The sequence below is a fragment of the Anolis carolinensis genome, chromosome 2 (assembly GCF_035594765.1).
Source record: "Anolis carolinensis isolate JA03-04 chromosome 2, rAnoCar3.1.pri, whole genome shotgun sequence".
Classification (NCBI taxonomy): domain Eukaryota; kingdom Metazoa; phylum Chordata; class Lepidosauria; order Squamata; family Dactyloidae; genus Anolis; species Anolis carolinensis.
Genome location: NC_085842.1, coordinates 66,137,706 through 66,160,480, shown reverse-complemented (window position 1 = coordinate 66,160,480; position 22,775 = coordinate 66,137,706). Strand labels below are relative to the sequence as shown.

Genomic DNA, 22,775 nt, shown 5'->3' with positions numbered 1-22,775 from the left:
AACCTCAAACTGTCAACATTGGTAAAATTTATCGAAACTATGTGTGACTCGATTACTCAAAGGGCCTTCCATGCAAAAGGTTTGAGGTACTCTGAAAGAAGTACGACACTGCCAAACCCGACATCGTGTGCGGACCAGAAATGTCCAAGTCCTCCTGGGTCACATGGTATCGACAGTTCGCACAAACCTGCCTGTTCCTTCCCTCTACATTTCAAATCTCCTTTCTAGCTGCTGCTGCGACTCAGGAACTGGGGAGCACGGAGCAAGGATGCATTTTATGTCCTGGGGAGGAGTGGGAGGGATTACCACCAAAATTTGAAAGAACACAGCTTGGGAAGCTTCTGTTAGAGCCTGCACAGGCTTAGTAAATTCCATGTGTGTGAATTCACAGAGGACCACTTGAAGAAACACGGTTACAGGAAAGCAACCTGTCCTTATTTTGGCCAATCAGATTCAAGCAGGGTAATCCATTTAAAAAAAGAATTTATACATTCATGTGATGTTTAGACCCCTACCCAGATTACATCTGCAAACTCCATGGGACAGATTATTTCCGATGACATCCTTTCCTGGACTCAGAATGGATCCACAAGCAAGAAGCAGTTGGCTCTGTAGAGAGCGATATTTGGTGGCAGCATTAAGGTTTCTTGTTTCCTCCTTTTCTTCTGAGGAGGAAGAGAAAGGGGGGGGGGAGAGAAAAGTAGTGACAGCGGAGAGAGGGATGGAGGATGATGGTAACAGAGAGGAAAAGTGCCTTTTAGGTTGGTGACAGAAGTTCCATAATATCACATCTTGAGGCATCTTCACTATGCATCACATATATGGGTTCTTGGATCTGTGAGGGTCTCTCAAACCCTTCCCTGCACTCCTTATTGTGAATGTTCTACCTTACCATAGCTGCTCATTCTCAGTTCTTCTTTATCTGCCACAAGCACTTTGGAACCTAACTTCTCATTTTATTCTCCTTACAGATTACTAGTCTTTCCTTTCTTAAAGCTCTTTTTAATTCTTTATATTTTTCCTTTTTCTTTTTTCCCCTTTGGCTATACAAAGACACCTAAAACATTTTTTAAATCTTCCATTAACTTTGACTTATTTTTCTGTCTCTTTTTATGTGGCATCTACGCCTTTATTCCAAAGTTTTGACTCTTCTGGCAACAGGATCTCTTTCATTGAATTCTAGTGTTTTTTCTGTTTAGAGGATAGACATATTGTTCAAAATTGTTCAATTTGTCAATATTTTATAAATCAAGATCTGAAACTAGAATTCGCACCTTCATTTTTACTGTTGGGAATGTAGACAAACATCTGATTCATCAAAAGGGCACATTTGTAGGATGTGTAGAACTCAGCAGGGAAACATTCTTTCTTCCTTAGATAGCTATTCGGTGCTGTTTTGGAAGCCTGTGAAATTTTAGGCTTCAAGGACAGTGGCAAGTCAGCAGCTGGTGTGGGAAGGACTGCTTCTTTGCTACACCTGGGGAATGCAGGCTCCTCTCAGGTCTAACAGAGGGATATCATTCAAATCTCATTCAGATCTTCCAGCATTCATAGAACCATAGAATAGAATCATAGAGTTGGAAGAAACCTCATGGGCCATCCAGTGCAACCCCCTGCCAAGAAGCAGGAAAATCACATTCAAAGCACCCCCGACAGATGGCCATCCAGCCTTTATTTTAAAGCCTCCAAAGAAGGAGCCTCCACTACACTTCAGTTGATAACTTCAGGCTTCAGTTATCCTCTCTATCTACATTGTATCACTCAATCAATTGTACCCATTTGCTTATTGGATGTTGCTAAATAACTGATTGCATTCATTGTTCCAACTTGGTGACATGGTGTGGGGCTTGAAAAAAAGGGGAGAGAAGGCAAAAAGGATGTGTATATGCAAACACGGGTGTTTCAAAATCTGAAACTTGTGGGAAAGCTAACTTCAAAATGGTCTTTGAGTGGATCCCCCATCTTTATCATAGTTAAAGAAGTATGCAGCTTGGATACACATTTCTTCTTTCCCAAACTTTTTCTGCTGCAGAATGTGTACTTAGACATATTGCCAATTAAATGTGGTATCCAAGGTATCAGTATATTTCTTTTGCCTTGTGCTGGATGAACAGAGCAGCAAAGTAGACCCGAATAAAAAATACCAGAAGAAATTCATCCTTCAAAAGAGCACCCTGGGAATAAGTCTGCGGTAATGGATTCTAAAATTGATTTAGTAAAGTAGTGCTTTGACTTTTAATTTAAAGTAGGTGGACAGAAGAAAGGATACAACTAATTAAAGAATGTAATATGAAAGGGAGGGGGAGAGATTTAGTATAAAACAATGTGAAGCTTTAATCAATGATGATGTCTTATTCTACTTCAGGAGAAAAGAAAAACTTTTAGCTCTTTTCTGCTTTCTCACAGAGGGCAGTATTAAACCTGAATTCTAGAACTACACACACATCTCAAGGCTGGTTGGTTATTTGGCTGTTTTTTTGGGTGGTTTTTTTGGTTTTTTTAAAAAAAGATCATCTTGATTGCTCCCGTAAATTGTGTTTTATGAGGGGAAAACCATTTTACCACTTTTCTTTAAAGCACTCAAAATATTATTTAAAAGGAGAATATTGAAAACAAGAAATGATAGTTTAATGCACTGATTAAAAACCCTGGCTTTTGAATGCCTGGGGGAATCCTTTGTTGGGAGGTGTTAGCTAACACCTCCCAACAAAGGAGTCCCCAGGGCAGCAACCAGCCAGGCCTTGAAGCTGCAAGCCCATTCAATGCTCTTGGGGGGAGGGACCTGCTCTTTAAGCCCTATACTTTCCTGCCAGGACCCTCACCCGAGTATAAGCCAAGGGGCATTTTTTCAGCCTTAAAAAAGGGCTGAAAAACTTGGTTTATACTCAGGTATATAAGGTAATTCAAAATCTATCATTCCTGAGAGGAAATATTCCTGTTTCATTTGCATTTTCATTTTCAGTATTTCCTGGATTTTTTCATGGATTGTTTCCCAATAATTATTTGCTATATTGCATGACCACTACATGTGGAAAAATGAGCCCTCATGTGACTCACATTTCCAGCACTTATCTTGTAGATTTTTGTAACATCTTGACAATTTTTAAGGGGTGATGTACCACCAGTATATCATTTTGTACCCGTTCTTTTTTAAGTCATAAGCACACGTTTATTTTAATCTTTTATTCCAACTTCTGTTCCAAACTTCCATTTTGATTGAATTACCTATATTAGAGACCCATTTTGTCATACAGTCTTTCACGACTTTAGTCCATTCATCCAATGCTTTTGGGTTCATCCAATGCTTTCCGCAATAACATCCTGCGGAAACTGACTGGCAGCGCATGGGGAGCAGACCCACAAGTAATAAGAACATCAGCCCTGACCTTGTCTTTCTCAACTGCAGAGTATGCCTGTCCTGTTTGGCACAAGTCTGCCCATGCAAAGCAGGTGGACATAGCACTGAATGAAACATGCAGAATCATCACGGGATGCCTTAAGCCTACACCTGTTGATAAACTCTACAAGTTAGCTGGCATTGCCCCTCCTGACGTGCGAGGGGAAGTTGCTGCTAACGGTGAGAGAAAAAAGGTCGAACATTGTGAAAGCCACCCACTGCATGGCTATCACCCTCCTCCCACCAGACTCAAATCAAGGAAGGGCTTCATGAGAACCACCACTCCTCTTGATGTTCCTCCAGCAACAGCAAGGGTGTCCCTCTGGGCAGCTAAACCTGGCAATTCTAACTGGATGGCCCCCCAAGAGGGTCTTTCTCCAGGGGCAAACCAAGAATGGGCAACTTGGAAGTCCCTGAATAGACTCAGAAGTGGAGTGGGCAGATCAAAAGACAACTTGGCAAGGTGGCACTACCTGGAGGAATCCTCCACCTTGTGTGACTGTGGAGCTGAACAAACAACTCAGCATATGTATGCTTTCCCACAATGCCCTGCCTCATGTACGGAGGAGGAGTTGTTTAAAGCTACAGACAATGCAGTTGCTGTTGCCCGCTTTTGGTCCAAAACTATTTAGTTGCTTGTGATTTCTTTTTTTATTATTATTATTATTATTATTATTTGAAATGTATTTGTTGTACAATGCTTTTGACACGAAATAAAATAACGACTTTAGGTTTTTTTTGACCAGTTCAATAAAATCTTATGTATCTTGGTAATTGCTTTCTTTTCTAATTGAATTATTTTGTCCCATGTAGATTCTTTTTCCTTTTCTTCATTGAAATATTCTTTGAGTTGCCTGCATTGAAACCAAGATACATTCTTGTGAATTTTATTTATTTATTCTTGGGTTTTTAGGATGTAATTACCATTTTGTTTCTTCAAGATTTCTTTAGCTAGCTTTTTCCCAAGCTAGCTCTCTTCTTTGTATTGCTTCCAGGGGTGAGATCCATAATGGAGTTTTCTGGTAAAATCTGCTTTTGTATTTCTCCCATATTTTAATTAGGGCCAAACTTATGAAGTGATTACCAAAGTTCTTTTCTATTCTTCTGTCATACCACATGTATGAATGCTATCCACCTCTGAGGTCGAACCCTTCCAAGGTCAATATTTTTGCTTTTTTAAAGTTAGCCCAGTCCTTTGTCCATAGTAGCACACAGACTTTATAATACAGTTTTAAATCTGTGAGGCCAAACCTGCCTCTTTTCTTCTTGTCAGTTAATTTTATTAATTTTCTTGGGGTTTTTTTCCTTACCAGATGAACTTGGTGAGATCTTTATTCCACTTTTTAAATATCTGGGCATTTCTTAATATTGGGATTGTTTGGAAGAGAAATAACATTTTAGGAAGAATCTTCATTTTGATAGCTGAAACTCTGCCCATTAGAAAAAGATTAATATGTTTCCAATTATCCAGGTCCTTTTTTATTTCTTTCCATTTTGTTTCGTAATTGTTTTTCAGCAGTTGAGCAATTTTGGCTGTTATATTTACACCTAAGTATTTTATTTTATTTGTAATCCTGTTAATTCTTTTAGTTTTTCTTGTCCTTACTTCGATAGGTTCTTAGTCAATATCATTGTCTTCTTTTTGTTTATTTTTAGTCCTGATAGTTTCTTCTATTTTTGTATATTATCCAGTGGATTTTCTATGATACATATTATGTAATCAGCAAAGGCTCTTATTTTGTATTCTTTTCTTATCTTTGTTCCAATCAAAATTTTATCTTCTCGTATTTTATTCAAAAGAGTTTGTAGGGACACTATGAATAGAAGCGGTGATTAGGGGACATCTCTGCCTCGTTCCTTTGTTTATCTTATAATTTTAGCCTTTTGGCATTTGTATATTGATTTTATCGTATTTATAAAATAATGACCCATGTCAATTTCTTTTAACATAAGCAAGAAAAATTCCAATTCACATTATCAAATGCCTTTGCAGCATCTAAGGCTATCAAGGCACATTCTTTTTTATTATTCTTTTCATAATAATTGATTATGTTTATGATTGATGGAAATAACATTCATGTTCCCATGGCTTTGTAGAACAAGCTTGGATTATTAACTTCAGAAAAAGAAGAAAAGATCCAGCAATTACTACACACTTAGCCAGGGAGCCGAGCTTACTTCTCTACAAAACACTAAAGAGTGGCTCAATAAATTGAATTAAGTGTGCCTCACGCAACACTGTTAATCTGGGCTAGAAACTCCTGGGGTGTGTTGAAGAGATGATAGCCCCTACTTTTGTATAAACCATGAGCAATACACAGGTTTAAAACAGTTGCCAATAGAGACTTATGTACAGTGACATCTTCTTTGAAAAGTTGGGTCTTGGAGGTGGTGGCTGCATGCATCTACGAAAGGTAGAACTACAGCAAAGGCACCGTGAAGCTTTTGTGGGAACACAGCCAAGTTTGCACACCAGAATCTGTATTCTATCTGTTTGCAGTGGAAGTGATAGGAGATAAGCACCTCAAATAATCATTTCTCCTTCATAGAAGAGATATGATTGGATGTTTCCCTCATATAATTTTGCCATCCAAATGTAGAATGACAAACACAAATGAGCCCAAGGCAAATCTTTCAAATATTGTAGAATCTGTTCATTTAAGTTGTCTGTTGCTGTCTTGAGTCATAGTGTGGTGTTTTAAATGACTGTGATGAGTGGCTGTATAGCCGTAATAGCTGCCAGTTGCTTAATAAGAGGAAATCTGACCCCGACACTATGAGTGAAAGAAATAGAGTTAGTGCTGAAATTGCATTAAAACAGCACATGATATGTCAAGAAGTTAGTCATATTGGAGAATGTTGCTAATAGAATGATGTTGTTCAAGTACATTGGCAGCTTGGTGCATGTGAAATGGAGGGATGATAAGGAAATAAATTTATATGTCAAAAGGTAAAGGAAGTGCTTTAGAGAAATTGCATGAAAAAGAAAGAAAGGCTTTGTTGCCTCAACATTTTATCATCACAATTTCATTTTGTTTGTTTTAAATTCCACGCATGGCTCAATAATCTTTATGCATCTTGCATCTTCTGGACAAACATACAAACTCCTTCTTGTACAATTTCATGGCTCTAAGATTTAATTTTATGTTATTATAATAAAAGCTGAGTTTGTGCACCTGTATTCCATTAATTGGGGCTTTTAATACATAAAATTCAGAGTGGCATGGGATTTATCTTGAGATGGAGCATGAAATAGATTTCCAGGAGTGTTGCATAATCCTTAAGATTTTTATACTGGTTTATTGCTTCTCAGCCAGCACCCTTTGCTTTCCCTTAACAGCCATGTTTATAGTCTCAACATGAATTGGTTCTGTTGTTGCATAAAGAAGCCATGGTAACTTACCTCATCACCATTGAAAGCTTTGCTCAGTGTAATTACACCATTGTGACAGTACAGTTTTGGGTGGTCTGTACAAAAGAATCTTGTTTTTGTTTCATGGTTTAAGGATTTGGTTTTACATTGAATGCACTGATTCATATTCTTTCATGTCTAATTATTTATTCAGTCTATCAGAAATAGTGGTTATACACAGTTTTGTTATTCTACAGCTAGAAAATATTTGAATAAAATGTGTTTGAACCTGATGGGTACAGATATGAAATGTGATGAGTGGCAGCATGAAGTGATTTTGCAGATCCCTCTTTCTACAATTTTGGGAAAGCCTTCTTCATGGAGAGGAAAACTGCAGCAAAACAATGGCAAATGAAAAGATATTTGTAAAGAAGTAGCCCTGAATGAATGTTAGATTTCAGTGTGAACAGTGTAAACCTATAGTATATTTATGTTGGAGCAGGCATCAAGCTCGTGAATTTTTCTGCTTGAGGTTTTACTAAGACCCCAAGATCAAACCTGAATTTTTCACTTATAAACGTACGAAATTCTGAGGCTGAAAACATTTGTTTTGAGTATCAGAGCTGTACAGAGCTCAGTGTTCTTCCACCCATGGTTACCCTAAGCTTTCTCCATTACATCAGTAGAATCTAGTTGGGTAGGACAACAACAACATACAAATTATTTGTTATCCACATCTCCTCTTGTCTCAAGGCAGAGCACAACAAAGTCAAAACACATCAACATAAAATATGTATATTAAAACATTACTATGAAATACATATATTAAAACACATGGTAAAAAAATTAAAATACAGTAGTAATAGAATGTGAATATAAAATTGATGGAAAAAAGTGGGTCTTTAGTGATGTTTTAAATTTTGACAGCTCATTTAACTTGTTGTATGCTTGCTGCTGCTGTTAGATAATTCGAAGTAGAAATCTTTCCAGGTTCACTGCAGATCACCCAGCTTCCTGGATGCCCTATATTACACAAAGCCATTCAAACACCACTTCTTATGGTATCTTGTAATATATTAAACTCTATGATGTCTACCTCCTACAAAAGTATTTAGAAGAATGGGATTAAAATCAGCATACTTTCCCCCTTATCGCAATTTACAAAAAAAAACACAAAAAACTAGAAACCAATGACACCTTTTGATTTCATTGCCTCAGTTGTGCAGTTTAAAAAGCACTAACCGGCTCACACCTCAGCTTGTCAGTTAAAAGACTGGACAGGTTAATCTGCAAGATTCTTGAATGCCTTTGGAATCTATTTCTATTTGGGTTGGGGAATAGGGATGTCCCAGAGGTAGAGCATGTGCATCACTATTCCTATATAGGTTTAGTCCTTGACTCTTCCAGGTAGGGCTGGAAAAGTTCCCTGTCAGAAACCCTGGAGCAATGTTGGCAGACAGTGTAGACAATACTGCATTAGAAATATCAGTGGTTAGCCTCTATAGAGGGCAGCACCTTCCATTCCTGTAACAAATAGCTTAGGAACTGATAAACAACATGTAAAGGGAAATATGGTAGATTTTAGGGCAAGCCCAGTAGATAATTTTTCTTTACTGAAATGCAATCTCTGTAATGCTTTTCTCACATGAACTATTTCCCAAAGATTTCTATTTTCTATAATACCAATTAAGCATGCTAAGGAACCCCTTTTTCCTGGATCTGAACTGCTGCTTTGCTAGATCCATTTTGCATAATAAATGAGATATCCTCAAGAGCATATTTTCCTTCAGAAGATGTTAATGCCATTCCTAATCTAGTACCAGAAGTGTAATATCTCACTCTAAATTGATGGATAAGTGAATGGTAAAGAATAAAGCAGAAAAAGAAGTCAGAGATAACAGTACAACTATTCACAATGTTCTGTCAATGTCTTGGATGAGTACAGTGGTAACTGGGGAGCATGTTTTAGAGTCTTCAACAAAAAGCGAGAGGAACTTCCGTTCCTTTCTAGTTGAGGTGTTAGGGCTTGCTTGTCTCACTCCAGTATTGCTTATCTAAGTATTACTTGACTTTCATCAGAGATGTTTTTAACACCTATTGCACACATAGGGGAAAGCCATCCAACATGTGCTAATTGAAGAAGAGAATTAGAGTGACTTTTATAACTTTTGTACAAATATGAATGTGTGTATTTAATTGGTTTAATGACATAGCTGACAGGTGCAAAACCCCAGCAGTTTAAAGATTCCCGAACTTCTGCCGTCATTACATGTCAGAGACAGAACGCCAGTGAGTAAAGCAAAACTCAGTTTATTGAGATTACAAAACTAAAAATGCCCGTAGGAAACAAAAAACAGGGCAAACACTTGACTTCAGTGTGATAGATAACAAAAAACAACTCAGATTGAGCTTAAACAACTCAAAGGGAAAAAACCGGGTTAAACAGAAATATAATCCGGATTAAATCAAAAGTGCTTACTTCAGCCTGGCAAACAATGCAAACAAAGGAGGATCAACAGGAGTCAGAATGTAAACAACAGACTGGTAGCAGATTCCTCTCTGCTACTCAGAAACAGCAGGAGACTAAACCAGGCTTGTTTATTCCTCCCTGCAGCGAAGGAAAACGTGGTCGTAGTCAGGATTCAATTTAAGGTTCAACAGCCAACGATATCCAGGTCCAGGCTCAGCAGTCAGGGAAACGGCAGTCAGCAGGGTCCCAATCCGGTCCAGAGGTCAATAGCCAAATGTAGCCGTCTAGGAATCCAAAGGTCTCACCGATAAGCAGCAGAAGGAATAATCCAGAATCGAAGTCAGTCAGTCCAGCGTCAATCCAGTGTGAGTAGGTATTGCCCGTCAAAAAGACGACGGAGGTCCAAGCTATTGAGATTAAACACAAGTTGCACAGAGAAAAACCCCGCACAGTTCCTCCCACCGTCGATGCCCAGTGTCCTTGGTAAACTTACGTATCCAGCAACGAATCACACCCGTCTTCAGGAAGTTCCCCAACAAAAGCCCAAGCGTCCGTCCAGATTACCTTACCCAACGCAATTAGACATTGATCCCAAACCCCAATTTATCCCAGTTCAAGCTCATCATCGCTGTCAGCTGCCATCCCAATTCCAGGCGCCCCAAATTCATCATCCTCATCAGAGCTAAAGCACCTTTGACTACGCCCCACAGCATCCCCAGCTGTGGATCCCGCTCCATCCCTCCAGCCAGTCCATGGGTCTGATCCTGCAACCCGCCACTTACCTCCCATGCTTTCATTGCCTGTTTCCCCAACACCCAAATCCTCCCTCACACGAGTCCATTCCATGTCATCCTCCTCCGAGCTGGCCATCTCTTCCTCCAAACCCTCAGAAAAACCCTCAAATGAGTCCTCATCTGTCGGGTCTGTAAACAAATCCCGGAGCCGTTTTCGTTCACGCTCCTCGAAAGAGTCTGACTCTCGAGGAGTCTTATACCCCCTTCTTCTATTATCGGAGCCCGAAGGCTCAACCATAACATTACAGGTGTGATTGTACCAATGAGCTATGCTGTGTTGTTATTTCAGCTCCCCAGAAAATACACATCTTTGAGGAATATGTTTTTTTGTGTGTGTGTACTTGATTGAATTAACTAATTGTTTGAGCTGTTTGTCTTCAGTTTCCCAAGATACTGAACAGAATAAGCGTTTCGGTTTTATGATGCTAATTGATGGATATGATGATTCTCTCATATCTGACACGAACTCCATTCAATTTCTAATGGCATTTCCAAATGACTGTACATAATGTACAAAAGAATTTGTTCAAAAGCCCAGCTTGGAAAGTGGATTCATCTTAGCTATTTGAAGTCTGTTATCCTTTTGAACTTGTGACACAATCTTGAACTGGCAAGTTTGCAGAGTGTTCCCTCTACACTCAAAAAGGAAGGTCAGGATCTCTCTTTGGGATTAGATCTCCCTGTGCTATGAAGAGAGATTTGTCAAAGATCAATTTTAGACAAATACTGTTCCTGTGATACAATGCTAGAAGGATGTCCTCCTTAGTTTTCCTTATTTTTGAAGGCACGTGCATGTAAAAATCTCTGCAGTGGATCAGGTTACTTTACTGTTTACCAAGGCCAGTAGGTCTCTTTTACAAAGTCAGGTAAGATGCTGTTGTTAAACTTTATACACAGGAAGATGGCAGTTACTATCTGCCCCAGTTAATGAGAATTATAAAGGTCTAAATTGTGTAATGTCAGAGCCAGCAGTCTATTGTAATCTGAGTACAGGGTGCAGTTGTTTAAATCTCTGTCAGCCATGCAAGTCCACTGGATCGCTTTGGGCAAATTGCACAGTTTTGGCCTCTGAGGAGGGTAATGGGAAACCCACAGAACAAATCATAGAAAAAAAATCCCCACACATCATGATAGAATTACAGATAGGTTTATAAGTTGCAAATGACTTGAAGGTATGCAACTACAGATTAGTCCTAGGGTACCATATGTGCCACTACCTCCCATCCAGATATATGTGCATGATGACCCATCTAAGGAAACTTTTTCTCAGTGCCAACCTTGGAGATACAAAACTCTTTATAAAGTCTTATCTTGCCCTTTCTATGTTGATTCTTAGATATCAGATGAACATAGTTTTACTTCCAAGATAATAAATGTGGGGTTCATTCATGGATGTATATCTCTTTGTACTTTTCTTGAATTTCTTGGTCATTATTGTTTCTGAAGATACTGTTAATTCTATTTCTTGTAAGCAATTTTGAAGGCCCCTTTGGGCTGAATAGCAGAATAATGTTTTTCAAAGTGAATGCAAGCTAAAAGTATTTTGCTATCATGAGTAATAAACGGCATATAAATTATTATTATTATTCACCACAAACTTTCAAAAAACATTTAGGCTGAAGTTATATGAAAAGTCCTACAGCCTCAGGGAACTAAATAGACCTTGTGTCTGAGTAGATATTTATGTGGATTGTACTCTGAGACTTGCTTCCTTTTTGTAACCAGTTTGAGGTTTCTGAATCCCAATAATGAGAAATTTGTATTTTCCCTAAAAGAGATCCTCCATAGATTTGCATACAGAGAATGGCATCACAGGTTATGCACTCTCAAAGCTATTGGCTTGTTATAATTGATAATGAGGGCTTTTACACTAACTTTTCATTGTTAAAATGCTATATTCTTTTTTTCTTGTAGGATCTCTGCTCAGGGCTACCATCTGGACAGATCTGTCATGATGAACAGAGACTAAAGGTGATATTTGCTGATCTAGCCCAACATAAAGATGATGCCCAGCAACGCAGTTGGGCTCTTTATGAAGATGAAAATGTCATCTGCTGTTATTTGGATGAACTGCTTCGTATTCTGGTGATTACCTTCTTGGTTTGGCAAAGTGGGCCCATTGGGGTGTATGTGTGTGTTTTGAAGCTATTAATAGAATTTAGTGTATATATATATATGATTAATTCCATTCTTTTGGAACCTAGGACAAACCTAAAAGAAGTGCTGTCAGTTTGCTTTTTAATCACCTTCCCTCCCCCACCTCCCTATGTATGTATATATGTATGTATGTATTTTATTAGTAGAACTATAAAACCAACAGCAGAATAGCTTATTTTATTAGTTGTGGAATACAAAGTAGAAATTAAATGAAGAACATAGATGTATTTCTGCTACGTATAAGTTGTAATGACCAAATTTTAATCCATATAGCTCCAGAGAAGGCTGCTCTTTTAATATGTAAGGAGGTGTGGCTTGCGGGAAGAGTGAACTTTATAAGACTTTAGAAAGAATTACATCAAAAAAGGATTTTCAAAAGATGCAGCCATTAGTAAACTGGAGGGGGAGGAACCATCCAAACGCAGTGTAAATGTGTTGTATTATTTGAGAGGATAGCTTTTAACACACACATATGGATACCTAGCATGAAATGAAAAGAAATTTGAAGGGAAATTAGGAAAAAAAGTATATGAACTATTTTATTTCCAAAATGATGTATGATATACTTTTTAAAGTGCATATTTAAATAATGCTGTTGAAAGGCTGCTCCCACCGCTGCAAATATTTTATTTGAAATTCAGAAGTAATGATGCTAGTGATGATAGCACTTAACTAAGCTTCCTAAAGAAGCAGCACTTGACATGGGCATTGCAGTTATTAGGTATTCAGCTCAGTCTGAGACTCACTGCTACTCCCTCACACATTGTAAGGTTTTAAAATACAGAGGGATTCCACCTTTTAAAAATGTCTTAGGAGGTAGTGTTTTTGTGTGCTAATGCTGAGATCTACAAAGAGACACCCAAAGAGTTATGTTAGCAGTATCCATTTGGTGAGATATCCCCAGCAGATTTTTAGCTTTTGAACAGCAGAAACTGTGCCACACCACAGACTACAAAGGCAAAAGGCGCTTCAAAAATCATCCTAATGTTTTGCTTGAACATGTTGAACTATTAATGCAGCTCTTTAGAGGAGTTATGGGGTGATTATGTGGATACACTTTCAGTGGTATTGGTATTTTTTAAAAAAGAAAATAACAGGGTTGGGAATAAGCTCATAACATTGTATTCCTTAATTGATATAATAGAATCATCGAATTAGAAGGAGCCTTCTCCCTGCAGGATCTCCTTCAAATCTAGATCACCCCCAACAGGTAGCTGTGCAGCCTCTCTTTGGAGGCATCCAGAGAAGGAGAACCCACCACCTCTCTACGCAATTGGTTGCATTGCTGAACTCCTCTCACTATCAAAATGTTCCTTCTAATGTTCAATCGATATGTACCTTCCTGTAACTTAAAATACTTCTGTATGAGAAATTGTCTATTCTTGATGCACTGGAAAATTATTTTTCTCTCTGTATTTCCAGACAGATGCAGATCCTGAAGTTTGCAAGAAAATGTGCAAGAAGAATGAATTTGAATCGGTTTTGTCCCTTGTTGCATATTATCAGATGGTATGAAACTGCATTCTGTTGTTTTTTTATCAGAATAATTGAGTGTTGGAGTACCCACCTTTTTTAATATCCTAAATTGCTATAGCACAATTATTGTTCATATATGTAATCTATTCATGGAAAATATTTACAGGCAAAGTAAAGCACATTTGAACATGAGGATGAGGTAGTCCCCAACTCTACCTACTAAATTGCCTGTTTTGAGGGTATTTCCAGTTGATCTGTTTATCTCAAGACAATAGCAGAAAGCCATGAAGGTGGGAGTATTCTGCAGTATAATTAGATAGCCAGAAGGTTACCATTAAGGAGGAAGTGTGGAATCAGATGTTGGTGCACCAGTGCAAATGAGAATACAGTGCTGGATTTGGACTTGCTCCTACAGGAAAAGTTTGGAAGAAAGCAAATCTTGTATCTGGGTCACAGACTCTTTCTTAAGTGATATAAATAAGAAGTACTAGACTCCCTCTTAGGAGCTTGCTGCCTTGTTTTTGTAAGCTACACTGAGGAATAGAGGTACCAGTTTTTCTGTCAATGGGAGGAAGGATTTCTGAAAATGCCTTGGGAACATAGGCAGGCTGTTCCTGCTCTTCTCTTAATTGAAGCACATCTGTGCATTGGTAAACAGTTCTGTGTTGGAAATTAGGTTATGAAGAGACTTCCCTGGGACAAAGGAAGGAAATCAAGTATGCAGAGTAACATATGAAAGTTCGCCTTTGGTGCCTGCGTAAACACTTCCTCTGCTCCATTCCTTTCTGAAGCTTTATTACTGTTGCTATCTGGCCTAGATAAACTACTCTCTTTAGTCTCACCCCCCCCCCCCAAGGTTTGGTACCATTGTTTCTTTCTCTTTTTTGTAAAAAAAAAAATATAGATCATGGAGTACAGCTGGTCCTCTAGATCTATGGGTTGTGCATTCATGGATTCAACCATCCATGGCTTGAAAATATTCCAAAATATTTTTTTAAACTTTATTTTGCCATTTTACATGAGGAACACCATTTTACTACACCTTTGTATATGCATAGTGAGACTTGAGCATTCATAGATTTTGGTATTCGTGGAGAGTCCTGGAAGCAGATTCTAGAGGATCCGAGGTTTTACTATACATTGCAAGCTTATAGTGTGACTGATAACCTATGTAAGCCTTAGATTAGTGGGTTTTCCACATACGGGGTTGCTTTGTATGGCTGTATGAAGTGATTTCTGTAGAAATTCGCCAGTATGAGGATAGAGTTACTCAAAGAAACTAGAAAGACTACAAATCTCTTGCCAGAATACTGATAAAAAGCATAAACAATGGCTTTCAAAATAATATTTCATCTAATTTGTCAATACATCTCTCTGAGGAATACTTGTTTCCTATTTGTATTTGTTGGGATGAAGAAGGCTCTCTTGTGACAAATAATCCTGTTTTCCTCTCAATTTGAGCAAAATGGAAATGGTTTTCTTGTTTTGATATCATCCTCTTCTGATATAACCAGTGATGTTACAAATCAACTTAGAAGATCACTGGAAGGTGGTGATAAATGGGCCTGCATTCAAATAGGGAAAATATATCCAGCACTGTGTTTTAGAGACCCACATTGGTTTCAGTGTTGTTTTCATTAGTGATTTGGAAGCAGCAATGGAAAGCGTCCATGTCAGATCTGCAGCTGATAAAAGCCAAAGGACTGATAGCAGGATAGCTGTAATTTTAGAATGATCTTAGGCTCTGGGATGACAGCAATAAAAAATATTCTGTTCAGGAAAGAAGAAGTACATGTGGGGAAAAACTTGCGACAGAACATTGGCAGTGATCTAGGGCTGTGCTGGGTAATAATAATAATAATAATAATAATAATAATAATAATAATAATAATAATAATAATAATAATAATAATAATTTTATTTTTATACCCCGCCCCATCTCCCCAAGGGGACTTGGGGCGGCTTACATGGGGCCAAGTTCAGGCAACAAGCAATATAAAACTCAGCAATAAAAACAAATCATAAACAAATAAAATCACATATACCAATAAACAATAAGCACACTTTGATAAAAACCTGGGTTGGCTCTTAAAATGGGTAGTGGGCCAGAAAAGTGCAAATAGTTTTGTACAGTACAGATTAGGAAAGAGGTAGGTACCAGGGACTATTATCCCATTAAGGTGCTGGAGGAGGCATACACCTAAAGACTATATACGGCAAGGAGTAAAAATGCTATAAAAATAGAATGGACAAACAGGGCAATCCCAAACTAAGGAAATCAGCCGCCAAAAGCTAAGATATGGAGGTCGTATATAAACAGCCAGTAAGTGGAAGGTAATTGTCCCCAAATTGGAGAACTTCCTAGTGTTTTCCAGTTTGATTGTGGCATGACTTGCTTTACATCAAGTCCATGATTTCAAGAACAGTACTAAATTAAAATAATTGAAACAATGCTTTAATGAAAGGGCCTAAGAGATGGGTTGTAGATAAGAGATGCGGGAACTTACATGTCTCCATAAAATGCCTCTTATTACTACCTCACAGTTTGGCAGCAAAGAGGTATTTTAATAGTAATAGAATGAAAACAGAAAACAGTATTCCCCTACTAGTGAATATACAATAGTAGTACAGTAGAGTCCCGGTTATCCGAGATAAAGGGGCGGGCCCAATCTCAGATAACTGAAGTGCTTGGATAATAGGGAGGCCCTGTTATCCCTCCCGGCAATCCGGTTTAGGGAAGCACCCCACGATTGCTGCTGCCTAGCAACGCTCATGGGATGCTTCCCAAGGGGCGAGTCCTCGCCAAGGGACGTCTCCCCGGGTCTCCCTTGGCCAGGCCCTTGCTGGAGGAAAGAGTTTCCTCCAGCAATGGCCTGGCCGAGGAAAAACCCCGGCACGCTCCTCGTTTCTCAGATCGTGCTGTGGATTTTCCTCGGCCAGGCCATTGCTGGAGGAAACACTTTACTGCATGAAGGGCCTGGCCGAGGGAGATCCAGGGAGATGTCCCTCAGCAAGGGCTCGCCCCTTGGGAAGCACCCCACGAGCGCTGCTGCCCAAGGGGCAAGGGCTCGGCCCAGGGAAGCACCCCACAAGTGCTGCAGCAGCAGCAATCGCGGGGCACTTCCCGGACGCTTCTTCCTCCCTCTCCTTCTCTCGAGTTCCCTTCGCTCGAGAGAAGGAGAGGGAGAGGGAGGAGTGCCCCCGGCGGCACCTTGGATAATATGGAGGCTCGGTTAACTGGAACTCGGTTAACCAGGACTCTACTGTATCTGGTTTACATGTATCTCGTCATTTAAAAAATAATAATAATTTATTTTATAAGATAATGCAATCATAAAAAGAATATATTACATTAAATTTAAAAAATCTAATACCTGCCATAACAAAAACCTTGGAGAATGCATCTAAATTAAAAAGAAAATACAAATAATCTGTCCATTAATTTAATCTGTTTTTAATAATCTTCCTTAATAATATTCTTCAATAATTTTTCTTACTCAATCTTTGTATAACTAACATTTTGATATTCTGAGATATTGATTGATGAGTAGATTTGCTCACAGTTATTAGTCAACAACATTTGTTTGTCCATTACTGAACTCAGTTCTTAAACTGATTATTTGTTTTTTGAATAACATTCTCTAACAAGAAAACAGAAAATTCTTTTCTTGTGAAAGATTTATTCCTATTTTTAGGAACACAGAGTCGCACTGCGGTTGCTACTTCTGAAATGTTTTGGAGCAATGTGCAACTTGGATGCTGCGATTATCTCTGCTTTGGTGAACTCTGTCCTGCCAATGGAGCTAGCCAGAGACATGCAGACACATACACAAGGTGAGACACCTTCATCAAATGGATCTTGTTGTACTTCTTAATGATCCTATACTCCCCTGCTACTTTTCATGAATGTTGCGGCCCAGCCACCTACTTGATTCCTTTTGCACCCAGACACCACACAGATGAACAAGAATAGTAAGTTTATTAAGAAAAGAGTATCTAATATAAAAACAGTTTCAAAATACATCCATGAGTTAGAGTTCCAGAAGCTTAACAAAAAGCAATGACCAACTCTGCATAGGAATTCCAAAAATCACTTAAGGCAAAAGCAAGAAACTGTAATCCAAGGTTTGTTGCACTTAAACTAGAATTATTCCAAAATCTTGAAAGGATGAACATGACCATAATTCAAAGGTTTGATACTTGAACTTTGAAACGAGATTTATAATCCAAACAGGAGGAATAGAACTTAAACGGGAAAACAAGATACAGGCCCCAGAACAGAACCTCTAACTTGGAGCTCCCTAGAAAGGCAACTTGACACATGAAAATCCAACGTTGATCTCCCCACTGAGCATTTACTCCAATTCCTTAAGAATATTCTTTCTTGCCCATAGCATCAGTCTCACACCTGGGTTCTCTTTGTTTATCTTTCAGCCTCTGGGAAAACCAGATTTGTCTCTGTTTTGCACTATCCTTTCTGATATATAAACACTGGGCTATCTGTAACCCTCCTGTCTCCACATGCCTTTCAGAGTCAATCCCTGGCCGATTTTTATGAGAATCATTGCCTGTTTCCCCGACAACAGATCCAAAACATTCCCATCATCTCGAAAAACACTTTCGCTTTCCCCCACAGAAACACCAGGCTCAATCAGAAAATCTTTGTCCTCATCCTCAAAGGTTCACAGGCCTCAACAATGAATATGTTAAGGCATAAATGGCTAAGAAGGGATTCAAATGCTGGTTTTCCAATCTCCTAGTCCAACATTCAAATTATTATACCACACTTAGCTCCCTCTTAGCGATGCTTTTAATGACATTTTTTTTTGTAATGAAGCCCTGTTGGAAGCCAAGCCCATGATTGCTAAAATCTGTCAGTTGTGTTAATAAGTATGGGTTTTGATATTGTCTTTACAAAACATAGTCATAGAATGATAGACTTGGAAAAAACCACATAGGTCATCTAGTCCATCCCCCTGCCATGAAAGAAAAGCACAACATAATGAGCAAGATGATAGCTGACAGACTTCAGAGTCATCTGAATAGTTGCTATCTCCAAGCTCATCATCTACGCTATGCAAATCTTGATAGTAATTTAGAATTGTCTGTGGATTTGGCAGTAGAGATATTTGTTTTAAGATGTAGCTGAACTTTAGCACTCTATGCCAAGTTATTTACAAGTATTTGGATTCAATAGCATTCTGGAAAATTATATTCATGACTGCCAAGAAAATGTAGACTAAGTTTATATTCAACCAATTTTTTTTTCTGGAAACAAAATATTGATTATAATTTTATTAGTAGCCTACATGTATATCTTAGGAGAAGAGAGAACTATTGGATCACGGTGTGGAGGAAAGATGAATTTAGCTGTAATGTAGAAGAAAAGGAATTTGCCAATCTACAATCACTTAGAAATGCTGTGATTATTAAAAGTCAACATGGATTTCTCAAAAACAAGTCATACCAGACTAATCTTACCTGGGTTTTTTTTTTATACAGTTGCAAGTTTGGTAGATCCAGGGAATGCTGTGGATGTAGCATATCTTGATTTAAGTAAGGTCTTCGATAAGGTCCCCCATGACCTCCTTGCAAACAAATGAGTCAAATGTGGGCTAGGCAATGCTATTATTGGGTGGATTTGTAATTGGTTAAGTGACCAAACCAAAAGGTTGCTCATCAATTGTTCCTCTTCATCCTGGAAAGAAGTGACTAGTGGAGTGCCGCAGAGTTCTACCCTTAGGCTAGTGCTGTTCAACATCTTTATTAATGACTTAGATGAAGGTTTAGACAACTAGAATCAAATAATTATAAAATATAGTGCAATTTAAAACATCCCAGGACCTACTTTTGTTTGTAAAATAATAGGATCTAGTTAGAGTTTGATCCCTTAAGACCTCTATCAAGATATATTAAAGATTAGCCATTGTCGTGGGCCTGTTTCCAGAGCCATGTCTTGAGTTCTTTCTTGAAAATAGCCAATGTGAGAGCCAGTCTGGCCTCTCTGGGGTGGGAGTTCCAGAGCTGTGGGGCCACAACCAAGTAGACTCTTTCCCTTATCCCCACCAACCGTGCTTATGACAGAGGTGGGACCATGAGAGAGGCCTCCCCAGCAGATCTCAAGGGGAGATGCCATTACGCAAATGATGGTCTTCATCTATTGCTAGGTTTTGTTTTCATGCTTCTGTAAGATATTGTTAAAGGGGGCCATGAACCCAATAAACAGCAATACTATGTACCTGCTTTTGCATGTAACCATCGCAAGTAGAATAAATTCTGTCATAATCAGAAATGTATATTGAGTGAGCTAACATTAATATGTAGGCCAGGATCTTTTTGTGACTTTGTTCTGGTGTAAATACCTTTATACTTTCTCAGAGGTTGCACTAGAGTAGTATCCTCTTCAGGGTTTCTCAGGCTCTGGGCTGCCAGAGTTAACTATTGAGCAAGCAGTTGAACTTGTCTGTTCCAAGAGTGCATTTCTTAGGTCAGGATTTGGATGGACTGTCATCCAAATCCTATGTGGTCACACTAGCTATTGCAAAATCAACCATTTGCTGCCTACCATCTCTCCAATGTTCCAAGACCATTCTTTTTCTTTTGAGAAAGGATTATTTGCTTTCCCCAGAAGTTCCTGGAAGTGCCCATTTGTATTTAAATAGGTTGCAGCCCCCACACATGTAGTCTACTCTAAAAAATATATTTCAAAAGAAGTGTATTTCTCTTTTCCTTTTGTTTTTGCATTTTTTGGCATCTGTGTGGCCTTCAGGAGCGGAAATTTTTCCCCAGATCTGCTACAGTTGCCATTCCTGTCGTTGGAAACATAATAAGCCTTCCAAGAAGATCCATTAGTTTGGGCTTGCCCATAAGTGCCAAGTCTAGGGTTGGTTTAGCATAGCCTTTCCCAACCAGTAAGGTATGACACACAGAAAGAGAGATCAGGGTGATTAATTTAAACCAAAGTTGAAACTAAGCTACAGAACAAGAATATTTTGCACTTGTTCTCTACTGAGCTGTGAAAGGCATTGTCAAGCAGTGGCCATCTTAATGCAAAATGACACAGTTTTACCTGAAGGTAAAATAAATTAAGCTAGCAGGCATATTTAACACAAATGAAATGAGTGTAATGTTAGGTGGAACAGCTAGAGTGGGTGATCTGGTGATGAGGGAGATGGTCAAGTGGCTGGTGCTCTGTCCTCTAGTCTTTCACTGTGCTGCTTGCAATGCAAATACAATCTTTTATGCATGCACTTTGAGATTTGTTATGCGTATGAACTTATGAGCTTTCTCTTTATCACAGTACCTTATTGATTGTCTGCAGTATCTGAAGTGTTTTGGCTTTTTATCTAGGCATGCAAAAGTCTCTGTGGGCTACATTTTCCCCTGCTGCTTAAGATGACAGTGCATGAAGCTGGAGCTTGGCTCTTCGCTTTAGCAAGAGGCAGGCCTGTGTTTCAAGATTACTGCTGTCTTGCTGCAATCTAAAAGTGAACTTTCACTTGCATCCCTCACTAATTTATAATAGTCTTAAAGTAGATGGTCTTATGCTCAAGAGTCTGTGCTTCTTGCAAGGAGGTTAATTGAATATTCTGTGTTTCTTTGAATGTCTTTTTAAAACTGTCTAGTCGATTATCTGTTGGGCAACCAGTTAAAGGTCTGAGTTTTTTGTTTCCCTGAATTTCTTTCTCACGTAGGGCATTCTCATGAGAAGAGTGCAGTGATATCTCCACAGTCCAGGATAGTTAGTTTTGCTAGTGCTTGTGTTAGGCTTCATGTTCTCCTTTTAGATCAGTGGTTCTCAACCTGAGGTCCCCAGGTGTTTTGGCCTACAACTCCTAGAAATCCCAGCCAGTTTACCAGCTGTTAGGATTTCTGGGAGTTGAAAGCCAAAAGCATCTGGGGACCCCAGGTTGACAACCACTGCTTTGTATAATCATCCATCCCTTCAGAGGCACTGCCTCTTTTTGTGGTTGGTAGTTGCTTTCTAGGTGTCTTTAAAATAGCTATTGTGTAATAGTTCACATCATTATTATCATTATTTTATATAACCACCACCCTGTTTTTCAGTTTACAGTAATTTAAATACAGTCCACGAAGCTGTTAAAAGTGCAATGTACAAGGATGCATTATGAAGGCAACTCACATAGTTTTACCAAATGGATCTGCTTCTGAAAAAGCCTCTCTGTCCCATTGTACCATGTCATATTTATTTTCAGTTTGACCCCTCTGTGTATTTTTATTACTATTTACCATGTATACTATTCAGGAGCTAGCAGTGGCAGTCCTTGATGGTCAGAGGATTTCTTGAAGCCTAAAAAATACCTGGTGTGCAGCGCCTTTCTGTTTGTATCAGTCAGCATGTGAAATAACTCACAGGGAAATGGGACTTGTGATCATTGCAGCAATGAATAAGTGGCAATGGGTAGCAAAGAATTTGCCACCACATTGCATTTCCATCTTTTTTCTATTTTTAAGGGTCATTTTGTAACATAGTGCTTGGATTATTATTTTTTCCTCTTGTCACTGAATAATACGCAGAATTTCTCATGAAAAATGACCTTGAGTTTTGAAGTAATAGAAGCTTATTTTGGTGCTACGAACTTGGGAATTGAGGCTGATCCATCTTCTGATAGACTGCAGAGTATCTAATCCTTTTTTGGGGATGGCAAGGACCAGAGGAATCTGTGCCAACTCTCAGGCAACTGGGAATTGTTGTCAAGCCAAGATCATGATTTCCACGGGGTCCTGCCTTGATGTTAAAGAGGAATGCTCAAGGCTAAAATTCTCTATGTGGATTCTGGGTGTGTTTGATGGAATAATGCTTTTCTCCTTGTTTCAGTACAAGCACTTTGGCTGCTGTCCAACTTTATTGCTAGATGTGCTTGCCCCCAGACAGTTCCTTCCCTGTTATGCTTCTGGCCTGCAAATCTTTTTCAGCATGGTATTTTTCAAGGCAGCTTATTGTAAGACAAAGCAAGACAGAATTAACTTGAACAATTCTGCTATAATCCACTCTGTAATCAACAATCCCAAGTTGATATCAAATATACACATAACTCTGCTGTCAGTTCTGCTTTCGTGAGCAATGCTTTTCCTGTCCTTTCAAGCCCCTAATCTTCTTTTCCCGCA

The 22,775-nt window shown here is 38.8% G+C and overlaps 1 protein-coding gene across 4 annotated transcripts in view; it reads left to right on the top strand.

Moving 5' to 3' along the window:
* nckipsd (NCK interacting protein with SH3 domain) overlaps positions 1–22,775 on the top strand; it is a 136,350-nt gene that overhangs the window by 91,296 nt on the left and 22,279 nt on the right. For all 4 annotated transcript variants that reach the window (XM_062969837.1, XM_008105283.3, XM_003217721.4 and 1 more), the window contains exons 6-8: positions 11,928–12,098; positions 13,593–13,679; positions 17,342–17,480. In XM_062969837.1, coding sequence (XP_062825907.1) covers positions 11,928–12,098; positions 13,593–13,679; positions 17,342–17,480 — 397 coding nt within the window. The remainder of the gene's footprint in view (positions 1–11,927; positions 12,099–13,592; positions 13,680–17,341; positions 17,481–22,775) is intronic.